This window comes from Branchiostoma belcheri, unplaced genomic scaffold (assembly GCF_001625305.1).
Source record: "Branchiostoma belcheri isolate BF01 breed outbred unplaced genomic scaffold, Haploidv18h27 scaffold76, whole genome shotgun sequence".
Classification (NCBI taxonomy): Eukaryota; Metazoa; Chordata; class Leptocardii; order Amphioxiformes; family Branchiostomatidae; genus Branchiostoma; species Branchiostoma belcheri.
The window spans coordinates 1,027,786-1,040,314 of NW_017804420.1; the positions used below are offsets into that span (position 1 = coordinate 1,027,786).

The 12,529-nt window shown below is 40.9% G+C and overlaps 2 protein-coding genes across 3 annotated transcripts in view; one reads left to right on the forward strand and one right to left on the reverse strand.

Moving 5' to 3' along the window:
- The window catches only part of LOC109485512 (adenosine kinase-like), a 7,055-nt gene extending 3,695 nt beyond the window's left edge, over window positions 1-3,360 (reverse strand). Inside the window, exons 1-6 of one of the 2 annotated variants that reach the window (XM_019789200.1) lie at window positions 3,138-3,360; window positions 1,988-2,119; window positions 1,213-1,287; window positions 1,020-1,073; window positions 645-723; window positions 275-444 (exon numbers count right to left, since the gene is read on the reverse strand). In XM_019789200.1, coding sequence (XP_019644759.1) covers window positions 275-444; window positions 645-723; window positions 1,020-1,073; window positions 1,213-1,287; window positions 1,988-2,119; window positions 3,138-3,214 — 587 coding nt within the window. In that variant the 5' untranslated portion in view covers window positions 3,215-3,360. Of the gene's footprint in view, window positions 1-274; window positions 445-644; window positions 724-1,019; window positions 1,074-1,212; window positions 1,288-1,987; window positions 2,146-3,137 lie in introns of those variants that run through there. The other variant, XM_019789201.1, reaches the window with a different exon arrangement.
- LOC109485513 (geranylgeranyl transferase type-2 subunit beta-like) lies at window positions 2,351-9,494 on the forward strand. Its single transcript, XM_019789202.1, has 10 exons — window positions 2,351-2,489; window positions 3,722-3,755; window positions 4,095-4,202; window positions 4,606-4,803; window positions 6,126-6,231; window positions 6,704-6,756; window positions 6,941-7,051; window positions 7,487-7,586; window positions 8,012-8,187; window positions 8,774-9,494. The coding sequence occupies exons 2-10, from the start codon at window positions 3,753-3,755 to the stop codon at window positions 8,915-8,917; spliced, it is 999 nt and encodes a 332-aa protein (XP_019644761.1). The 5' UTR covers window positions 2,351-2,489; window positions 3,722-3,752; the 3' UTR covers window positions 8,918-9,494.
- The last annotated feature ends 3,035 nt before the right edge of the window (window positions 9,495-12,529 follow it).

The window sequence follows — 12,529 nt, forward strand, 5'->3', positions numbered from 1 at the left end:
CTCTATGATTCACGCTGGGGAGGCCTAGGAAAATTTTTGAGCCGGGGAGGCCTAGGAAAATTTTTGACCTGGGGAGGCCTAGGAAAATTTTTTACGCTACCCCGGACGACCGGCCGTCCCCCCCCCGGTAAATATCGTACAGTCCCTAAATGCCAAATATTGCTGTTTCTACCAGTAACATGACAATGACACTTAGTAGTTTCGTAAAGGCTCGGCCATTTTTTTTCATTACAAAAGGTCGTATGTACTCTCATGAAACAGCATTACTCCTAACCTGTTGTTGTCAGTGATGACAACAGCGCATGTACCGGTGGGCTCCGCATCATCATAATGGTAGTTGACGAGTACCCCATCATGCTCCCCTGCATTCTTCAGGACCTCACCGAACTTGTCCTTCCCAATACTACCAAAAAATGTGGTAGCATGGGGAACTTGCAACAGCCACTGTTGAGAAAGAAAGTAAATATTATGTAACGTTATACATGAACTTGAAAGTAAACCTTGTTTTTTTCTGTTTCTACACATTATGTATTTGCTTTGCAAATGTTACCTTTTGATATTAAACTAAATACATGTATACACAGATGTACAGTATATTGTAAGCTCAAAGAATCCTTCTCAACCACTATAATAAGATTGCTAACCTGTGCAACACGAATAGAGTTTTGTGTGGCTCCACCAGCGATGTATTCCACTTTGAGGTTATCCACCATATCTTGATACCTATAACAATATAACAAAGAGCTGTCTGTCATCATTTCTTCTTAAAATGATTCTAACTGGGATCATGATATTGTTTTAGACAGTAGGGTTAGGTAATATTTTTACACATTCCTCTTCCCTTCCAAATAAGGTCAATGACACTAGTATTCAGTGGTATTAGATTACATTATGTAGCAAGTGGCATTTGTAGTTGTACAGGGGGGCTGGGCAAAGGGAGGGGTCTATTGTTACTGAGTATCTATTGTGTTGATTGTGTATAATGATGATCTATTGGAATAATGTGTAACTGTACTTACATGGGTTTGTGCTTGTCTTCAGCTAAAATGGCATCATTTGCCTTCAAGCCATACCTGAAAAATTAAACAGAATCTTGGTTAAACTAGCAACATCATAAGCTTCAAAACAAACTTCAAAACAGTTTTTAATTTTTGAAATTCTAATTTAAAAATTCTGAAACACCAACTGGTCATGATAAGTTGAGACTCTTACTTGTCTAGAAAGGCTTGGTCTGCTGCTGCAGAGATATCCAGCAGTGGGTTCCCCATTCCAAACAGGATGCCTTCCCTGTTAGGGAAAATCCAGATTTATAACATAAAGAATATTGCTTTATAATGCATGTGTTTGAGTATAATCTCTCAAAAGAGATATTAGATCTGTATGAATACCATCAATGTTCTAGTGTCTTGATGAATCTCCTTAGAGCCATGTATGATGTACAGTGATGTGAGTGAATGCAGCCCTATACAATCACCATAGCTTATGTTTAATGACTTCTGACATAATGACAGCAATTTAGACCTTAGCTCCTCCTGCAACTATGGAGCAATTAGCGAATAAATAATGAACTCGAGTAAAATAGTCTTAGCTTCTTGATTAAATAGGGGACAAAAAATAGTTATTATTTCTATTAATATTAGAGGAGATCAGCATGGGGTGATGAGGGGGGGGGGTCAAATGACACACCCCCACCCCCGCCCCTTGGCCTTGGTAGGCGCCTGTATCTGTATCAAGTCTCCCCCAGGGTGCACACAAACAGTTGTGTAAATAGGACAGATAGTTTAGATTACCAGACTGGCAACCACCGAAAAGATCGTTTAACCTCTCTTTGCTCTGACTGAGATACGAGAGATATCCGAACTGCGGTTGGACGGGTCCAGAGTGTCGCGTTACCTGGGCACCCGCACCAGCATTTAAAACCACGTGCTAGCACGCGATCCCGATATAACTCATTAAACCTGAGACTAAACAACTCCACGGAACTTACCTCACGGAGACTTTTGCTTTCTTTGCTTCTGAAGCCATTGTCGAGTGATTTAGATGCAGTTGCCGACGCTGAAGTCCAGCTCTTTGTGCAGTACGTCCCCCTGGTCTGGCTGTCAGCAGAGTGGACGATTTTCTGATGGACGTTGGCAAATATGGGTGCACGGTAGTTACCACTCGATAAATAGGTGGGGAAACTCGATGGAAAAACTTATCACCATCTCTATTATTCTACGATAAATACCATTTTAAATGTAAAAATAATTTTAAGTTCATATTAATAAATGTTTTCTTTACCTTTTATGGATTTTAGCTCTAAAAAGACATTGTATTACTTTTCATAATTTGAGTTAAACATCCCTTAAATCGCAGTGGTATCGCCAAGGATCAAGAGGTCAAAGGTAACACGACACGAATGATCACTCCCAGTGCAACGGGAACGACAACAACTAGAGCTGCTTTGTTGTTTTTTCAAGGACAGGAGTTGGTACACGCCTACAGCTCAGGTGAGGAGAAGGGTGAAAGGTTATCGTTGCTTTGTCAAGTGAAATTAACCGCCACTTACGCCGCCTGCCGCGCCTGGGCGGAATGACTGGGCCGGGAATCTGACAAAAATAATTTTCCGGAAGCGCTAGAACTAAGCTGCACAGGGAATTGGTATTATTTTTACGTAACTCCACACCTGCGAGATATAGCACGTGCACCAAAATTACATTGAAAACACACAATTAACACTATAGCTATGCAGCAAAAGAAATAAGTAAGATTTAAGGCACTGTTTAGGCCGGAAATCACAGACCAACTGCTCATAATTTATGCAGGCTTTGGCGCCATCTTGAAAATACATGTAGCTTAGTTCATGTAACGTTAGCTACGAAAACTGCCTTGTATTTGTCGATGATAGACGTTGAATTACTTAACTTAACAGCAAATTAACACATTTACCAAAAGATATTTTGTATTATGAACCAAAGCACATAACATATATCTTCCGGTACCACATATAAAACGCCATATAGTGAAACCTTAAGAAACTGGAAATCCCGTACTTAAGAAACCAACCTTAAGAAACAAACTGTAACAGTCCGAAATAACAGCTTGTAAAACAGGTATGTATAAGAACAAGGGTATAATCTACTGAAAAGGTACGTTACCTTGGGTATGGGTTACTGTTAATAAATAAATAGCAGGCTCTTCTTCCAAATATACAAGATCTGGTGCTATAAAACATCACCAAACAAATTGCATCCAGGTACAGACGGTGCTTGCTACGGAAGTCAGTCAGAGTCAGATGGATAAAAACTAGTGTTGCATGTTAAAACTGTTGTTTTGAATGCCATTCCACCATTCTTCCTCAATGGTTCACATGATATGCAAATGTCTTAAGGTAATGTCCAGTAGCTCCATATGATTGGATGACTTTGAACTTTGAACTGCAACCTTTGGGTAGGACCCAAAGTTGATCCACAGGGGTCACGATTCCATCTCTGGAGGTGTGTCAGGACTGAATCCCATGTGCTGGGGAGTCTCCTCCTGTATAGGTACATGTACATTCAGCGACTGATCCTGACTCAATTAGCAGTTCAACCAATGAGAGAATGTCAATTTGTGGTTCGACCAATAAGAGTGTGGCTGCATGTCTGTCAAATTTGCATTCTATGTTTTTATTTTACATGCGAACAGTATGATTGCCTTGAGTATAATGGTAATGTAATGATCTTATTGTTTCAATCTGCAGATTCTGAAGATCAACATTAACAAATAAAACCATGGTAAGGCTCAAGTTGTTGTTATCAGAATCGGTAGGTACATGTACATCTATTTTTATTTGTGAATGCCGTGACCAACTATCTATTGCAAGCTCAAAATCCTTGGCGTAGGTAATAACGTTACATGTATAGAAAATTAGCAATCGTCCTCTCATCTTTTGATGCACCACAAAGTGGTGTTGATGATGTTGATGTTGATGATGATAATAGAAATCCACATACAACTACATGTACATACCAGTATACATCCAGTACATGGACCAGTGCATGTTACGTGCAGGTAGACATTTCTGCACAGCTCCACATACTAGTATTTACATGTATATCTAACTGCCCATTCAGAGTGCCCCAGTCAAGGATGTCACCATCCCAGAAGATGCACCTTCTGACTTACTGCTGAACAAACATGCTGACTTCATCGCTCTGTATGGTGCCAAGAAGGACGACTATGTAAGTTTGTGAGGTCTTTTCCTTATAAGGCTTGATATGTATCAGTTGATATCCTGTACAAGAGATACTGTATGGCAGAGCACCTGTCCCATAACATGTTGTACAGGACTACTACCAGTAGTGCCATTTAATTTTAATGGCTGAGTGGCTAGACCATCGGGCATGAGATTTGAATTTCGTAGGTTTGATCCCTGCATTCCTGGCTATCCTTGTGAAAGGCACTTTACGTGACTTTCTTCACTCCATCCAGGTGTTAAATGGGTACCTTACTTTGTTCGGGGATGTAAAAAGCAGTGGAAGGAGAGGGATGGGGTCCACCTTACAGTAGACACAGTGGATCAACAACCCACTGACATTACAGCCCGAAAAAGCTATGGTTCTACATTTCCCTTTTTTTCTACAGGAGTACTGTATGACAGAGTACCTGCGGCTGAGTGGGATGTACTGGGGACTGACGACCATGGACCTGCTGGGTCAGCTGGAGAGGATGGACCGTCAGCAGGTTGTGGAGTTCGTGGCGGCGTGTCAGCACGACTGCGGGGGATTTGGCGCCAGTCTGGGACACGATCCTCATCTCCTCTATGCACTCAGTGCTGTTCAGGTCAGAATATCTCTATCAGTCTTCTAGTCGGGGTCTGTCTCTCAAGGCGTTTGACAGACTTTTGCCACTCATGACAGACAAAACTTTTGCCAAGGTCATTTTTGACAGACAAAATATGGCATGTAAAGATGTGGAAAGAGACTAGTCTACCAGCAAGATTTGCTCCTCAAAATGCAGGACACACCAGTACTGTTTCAGAGGGTCAAGATTTCATCATTTGCCCAGGGAGCATGCCCCAGACTCTCTTAGGATTGGCCATCCTTCAGCACTGGATGTTACGTTTGAGATGATGGAAAAAAATTGCAGGCTGGATAGAACACTGCTCTCTACTATCTCTCTATTTCTTTCTCTGTCTCATTTTTTAATTCCCTCACAAAATTGTGTATAGTCGGTCCTGCCAACACCACTCAAGTCATGGATTAATTCCACCTGAATAGTATTACATGTATTGGAAAATTTATTACCTCCGGGGAAGGAGATATCCTTCCGCGAGGAGGTTTTACTATGGTTCGAAACATTTCTGTCAGCAGCTGTTTCTCGCGATCGGCTGGACGGATTTGTCTGTGGTTCGGTATACGTATTGCTGTTGGGCTGCAGATGATGCAGAACGTTTTTGTTTAATTGCATATGTGTTTATGGGCGTGGAAATAAAAGGTTTTTAAGTGCTCCGGACACCCCCGCCATGCTGAAAATGGAATTTACCATGTTGTTAAGGAATGGGGAGGTTTCAGTTTTGGGTCTTACCATTTAAAAGGGGTCAAACAGAGGGGTGTCTGCTTCCGATATGTATTTTGAAATATTATCGCAGTTGTATCTCGCGTTGGGGTAGACTGGACTCGGTGTATGTTCTTCTAATGGGCTGTAGATGGTGCAGGTTTTTTTGTTTTTATTGTATATGTGTTTTGGGGCGTAAAAATCTGAAAATCGTCGCGCGCGGCGCTGGGCTGGCTGCCAGCGCAACTTCCGGGTGGGCCAATGGGTCAGGGGTCAACGCCCTCTTGCGCAATCTTGGATGTTTTCGGCGTATAGTACGACTTCTTAACTTACAAATACCGTGGTATACTGTCTCAGACGTTCTCGACATGCATTTTTACCGTGGGTACATGGTATGGGCTGCAGATGAAAATGTTGACCAGTCCTGTATTATTTAAACACAACCAGGAACGCTAAATCTAACACATAAAATTCAACACCATCAACTATACAGAACAAACAACATGGAAAAATATACAATAAAAAGCCCGGAGGTATAAAATCTCAGATTTTACTTGTTTGATTTAAATTTAGCCTGATATGAATTTTTTTTGTTTTCCCCACCCCAGATCCTGACCCTGTATGATGCCTTAGATGCAGTAAATGTGGACAAACTTGTGGAGTTTGTGTCCAACTTACAACAGCCTGACGGATCCTTTTTTGGTGACAAATGGGGTAGGTGCTCCCCTCTCATATTTTTATGGTTTTAAGTTGCACAAAGGTGGTGTTTGATGAAAAGTTAAACAATAATATTCTTGTATCATGGGTACTGGGAACATTACAAATGTCAAAGATGGTTATCTAGTTACATTAACCTTCACAAAAGGACAACATCTTATTTTTGTCCTGTTTCTTCTTCTCCCCTTCCAAACAAGTAAGGTGAATGACCTGGACCAGACGGCTGTCACCCTGTGGTGTTAGATTAGATTATGTAGTAAGTGGCAGAGTTGGAGGGGCTGGTCACCACATACATTAATGTGTTTGAGTGAGAATGAACAGAACAGTAGTTTAATGGGTTAGACCATGTGATGGTAAACATTATGTATTTGCTTTGCAAATGTGACCTTCCTTGTTGTATGTTATGTATTATCCCATAGCAGGACAGGAGGCCATCCAAGTGAATTATGTTTTGTTCTGTCTATTACAGGTGAAGTGGACACCAGGTTTTCCTTCTGTGCTGTGGCCTGTCTGAAACTATTGGTGAGTACACTCACAATCAATTTTTTCCTCACAGATGTCAGTATGCTATGTGATAGGGTTTATTGAACTAACTACATTAAAAAAATGGCCAGAAAATTGACGTTGAAAATCCAGTTTTGCTGCCTAGAAATTGCTTTGGATGTCTTTAATGTAGTGATGACTTCTTGTACCTCTGTGTATCCAGGACAAGCTGAGTGCTATTGACCTTGAAAAGGCCACCAAGTTTGTTCTCTCCTGTATGAACTTTGATGGCGGTTTTGGGTGCAGACCAGGGTCTGAATCACACTCTGGACAGGTAGGAATGCATACTAAGTCTTAGATTCAAAGACAATAGTTTTGAAATGTTTTCTTGCAGATGAACAATAGTTGTCAGGGTGCCTCTTGCTTCATTGTCAGAACCAGTGAACCACCTTTAGGGGTAACACACCAGTTTTGTACATTAAGTACAAGCTGCGAAAGACCAATAGGGTAACCAGTAATCCACTTAAACCAGAATGGACCCCTATTCTGATTGTTCTTTAACATGCTAGAGGTATGACTGTCTTTGAACACAGAACTGGATATACCATCCAAGAGAACGTCCCTAACCAAAGGTAGGCACTCATTTTTAGCAGAATCGAGTGAGTTCAACTACTAGGCATTTGAAACCGGGTTTTCATAGCCAACTACCTAAGGACAAGACTACCCAGGAGTGTGAAAGTTAACCCTGTTGTTCATGTTGTTTGTACAGATCTACTGCTGTGTTGGGTTCCTGGCAGTGACGGGGCAGCTTCACCATGTCAACGCTGACTTACTGGGCTGGTGGCTGTGTGAGAGACAACTCCCATCAGGTACTGTAGGGCACCAAGATAGCCAACTATTTCAGTCACACATTGCCATCCCACTCGTGTCACCAAAACAGCTATTCCCATCTTAGCCCCTGCTCAGCAGTACTTGCTTCTCAATAAACACTCTCTTTACACAACCTGAATTTTATTCAGCCGATGTTTCATCTGTCACCTTCCTCGGGGCAGTTCTAACAGGTGTCACATTGCACAGCAGGTGACCTTAATGTAAAATATTTACATATCTACAGGGTTACTGTATCTACAATGCAGTCCCAAACATACAGGAGTGTGATATGTATGTGATTGTCATTTACAGATGGTCACCAAAACTTCAGCTCAATAAAACTGTGTAAAAAGTCTCTTTATTCAGTGACTTACCAAGTTGATGAAACTATTCACTGGCATTTCTTGTTTCTTTTCTCCCCCAGGAGGTTTGAATGGTCGGCCAGAGAAACTGCCTGATGTGTGTTACTCCTGGTGGGTCCTGGCATCGCTGAAGATGATTGGTCGGCTGCACTGGATCGACAAGGACAAGCTGCGGACGTTCATCCTGGCCTGTCAGGACGAGGAGACGGGAGGGTTCGCAGACCGACCAGGAGACATGGTAAGGTCAAGAAAAATGTTGTTTCCTGTTTCCCAACCAACCCTAGCAAAATTAAAACCCACTGACTCTAGCCTTGTTTTAATCAACCACTGGTAATGCTACAAAATCTTTGATCTGACATCTGAATTTCAAATTCTCTGAATTCTGCAATGTCATTTACCAGTAGTGCATTTTCAGAAGCATCTTTTTCTTCAGTAAATCGGATGAAATATTTTTCCACAAGCAAACAGGTAGACGGGTCCTTGAGACAGTCCTGGTGCATTGTTAAACATTATTTGTTGAATCAAATGTAGAAAAGTGCCTTACCTGAAATACTCACACAAAATCTACATCAAGCTGGTGTGTTAGGCCAAAAGGCGGTTATACAGGCTATACAGATACAGAAGCTGGTGTGTTACGCCAAAAGGCGGTTATACCGGCTATACAGATACAGATACAGATACAGATACAGAAGCTGGTGTGTTACGCCGAAACGCGATTATACCGGCTATACAGATACAGATACAGATACAGAGATCAAAGAAAATGGCCAGATCACCAGGGATGATCAAAAGGTGTGCAAACTTTTTGTTGTTGTTTCTCCCAGGTGGATCCCTTCCACACCCTGTTTGGGATTGCCGGCCTATCTCTACTGGGGGCTGCTGAGGTGAAGACTGTCAACCCTGTCCTGTGTATGCCTGAGGACACACTCAGGAGAATAAACCTCCACATCGAACTTCTGTCTAGCTAGAACGGCACAGGCGTTGAATGGCCAAGTAGTTAGGTCAGTGGACATAAAACTTAGAGGTCATGGGTAAGATTCCTGGCAAGACGTTGTGTCCTTGGGAAAGGCACTTAACATGACTTTATTCACTCCACCCAGTTAAAAAATGTGTTCCTGACTTCAGTTTGGGTGGTGAAAGCTGGTAGAAGGAGAGAGATGGGCGCTGCCTTATAAATTATAGTTATAATACTTTGTCCTAGACACAGTGGATTTACAACCAGCTTCTCCTACAGCCTCAAAAAGGCTTTGGAACTACAAATGTACCTTTACCTGTAGTAGCTAGAGTGTAGAATTTCTAGCAGTGAAGTTTAAATCAAAGTTTACTAAGAAGAACATGTATGAGGATGTTAGTTAGCATGACGTAAGAAGTGAATTTATCTGTTGTGACTCTTATAATCCATGTGAAATGTATACTGCTGCTGTGATGTATTAATTCTTCCTAAAAGACAGCACATACGAAGTCTGTTGTAAGACAGCAACTTGTATTTATGTTAAGCATGTGTGTAAGGCTGGCACCAATTTGTGAAAGAAATGTTGCATTTCTACAACTGGCCCAGTTGAATATTGTGCCCAAATATTTGTGATGATAAAGCTAACATAAACTGTAAAGGTTGTAAAATGTCTAAATAGCATCATTATTACAATTGAAATGTACATGCAGTATGTTTTTTAGTTGTGTTTGTGGTAGATCATTACTCTCCAAGCAGAGGTTTGGGTTTTGGGGGTATTTTTAGGCTTTTTTATCGGGGTTTCTCTTTTGCACTGGGTTTGGTGGGAAAAAAATTCAGTGCAAAAGAGAAACCCCGATAAAAAAGCCTAAAAACACGCTAAAAATACCCCCCAAAACCCAAACCTGTGCTTGGAGAGTAGCAGATCATTTCTACACTACAAAAGTACCATACATAACTTATGCCAATGAATGATTAAAACATTAAAATATTGGAGAACCAACACCTATGTCTCCTGGTCTTTACTGTGTTATAATTCATTTCACATTTACTTTATAATTACTGTTGTAAATAGTGACTGAACAGACAGTTAATTGGTTTTGTGAACATTGAAATTACAGAGATTTTGCCAAAAAAGCTAAGTATTCAGTCGCTTGTAAAAGCCGTTTTAAGAATCTTTGTCTGAAAATGATCACATGCAAGATTAAAACGGTTCTTTCCCGATATATTTGTGATACTTAGGCAGTTGGGGTGAGCATCAAGGTCAAGAACAAGAGCAGGAAAGAAAGGGAGTAAAAACCCCATAAGAGCCCATCGCGTTTCCCAACTCGCGAAATGGCCAAAGCGACATACGGGCTCTTTTCGGAACGGGTGCTCCAAAACGGGGGTGTGATAGGGGATGAAGTTTTGCTTTTTCAATCTTAGAAAAATGAAACTTTTTACATTTTCCTACCTCCTTCTTTTTAGAGTATACTCCTTACCGCCTCTACTGTATTCCTACTTATATCACCCATCAAATTTGCTCCATTCTCGATTTATGTGGTAAAACATGATTTTGCGATTAGCTGATCGCTTGCAGAACTGGCCAAATCCTGGCAGAAGCGAAATTTTCGCAGTCGATCTCATTACCATATGAATGAAAACCAAGCAGATGTCAGACGTGTACTATATGGCAATCTCCAGGCAAGTTACGTATACGATTTCACTTTTGACATCTGCTTGGTTTTCATTCATATGGTAATGACATCGACAACGAAAATTTCGCTTCTGCGAAAGATTTTACCAGTTCTGCGAAAGATTTTACCAGTTTTGCGAAAGATTTTACCACACTGCCTACGGAACTTACTTTAGGAATTTATCACTTACCTGGGCGCTTAGATCAACGTGAAGAAACGATACGTTGACTGCAAACTTCACTCAGTGGGTTTTGAAACTCCTTCCTTTACAGTCCACAAGTCTGTAACCTTTGACTCTTTCATATCCCAATTTTCTCGCCTGATGCAAAGAAATGTCGCAATATGTCAGTTTGACTGAATCACCCGCTCATTCCTCTCAAAGGCAAGGCATTTATCTCTTCGCGAACGGTCTCACAGCGACACCTAACAACTTGTATTAGTACTGCAGTAAGAAGAATCGGTAATGCAGCATCTTACCTACATGCTGATTGGTTATCAATGTAATGACTTACATCCAAATAAGGGATCATGAAGAGACCTAACGTAGATGCTGATTGGTCACTACAATTTTGACGTCATTTATGCCCAAATAAGGACAGATGGTTGTCCTAGCCTGCTTTGTTTTGTCAACGCTGTAAGAACAAGAAAGGTGTAAAAAATACACCTAGGCGACGAATTGTATATTATGTAAATTAGCGTATTATCAACTTAATTTATTTTTATTATATGTACGAATTGGAATATTCACTTCATAAGCTACATGTACATATATGTGCCTGGTTATCTACATGTCGGCAATCGACCAATATCGGGTCCCCATTCTTAGCTCGGTGTTTGTTGCTATTGTTTAGATTTAATTCCAATCTTTTATAAATATTTTTAAAGGGATATCTTATGTTTTACAAACATTTCAAACTTGTTCTTAACTTCTTAAGAAATTTCCGTAAATTACAAAACTTTCGAAATATTTTTGAGTCCGCGAACGATATTTCCAATGATTTCTAAAGAAAGGCAACTCGGTTCTACCATTTTTTTTAATTTTTGTAAATGACCCGTGACGAAGTAATTTGCACATCAACACGAAGCGTTCTGTGAGCCAAAAATAGGAATCGTTGATGAACCCTGCGGCGATCCTGCCGTCGGCGAGCACTCGACACGATAGCGGCCAGCCATTGATACTGAAAAACAGTGCCAAACCGTACGCTGCTTTTAATAAATCTCAAACTCTAGTGAAACATCAAATCCTTTCTGTTGTACCATGGTTGTGCAGTCCATCCATATTTCTTGAGATTAAAAATAGGTACCCATTCACAAAAACGCTTGTAAATTCAAGGATCTTTCTCGCACAGTATTACGTAGATCTATTACACGGCGCCGAAACATGTCAAAATACACTCCTTCTTCCCTCTCGTCAAAAACGCCGTCCGTGCAAGTCATGTGTGCTTCCAAATAAGGAAGTCCGCGGAAACCGCTGGCAGCTCGGGCGATCGCGATCTTCGGCCTGCCAGGGCCTGGGCCTGCAGGGCCTGCATCGGCGCGTGTGACGTCATGATCGGGCTCATTTGTATGCAGGCGTCTACCTTTTGACTACACGGACTACAAAGGACGCCGCCAGAGAGCGTAAACCCAGATGCCGCGGGTGAAACTGCACATCAAGTAAATACGAAGTTTGGCTGGTAAAAAAAGAAATTAAAATTAAGATCTCAGTTGATTGCCACTTTCGAAATTTTTGCAAATTATGACATTTTCGAAAACATGCTACTCAAGTACGTACATTTTTATAATAATTTCAGAATATTTATAATATTTTCAAAAATAAAAACATTGAGAAAATATTTAAGGTACTATTTTAAAAAACACGCGGTGACTTGGAATGGACTCTATAAGAGCGCACGTACAGCACATGAATCCAGATAAAATCTATCAAAAGTTGTAAGACAGAAAAGGACATACTA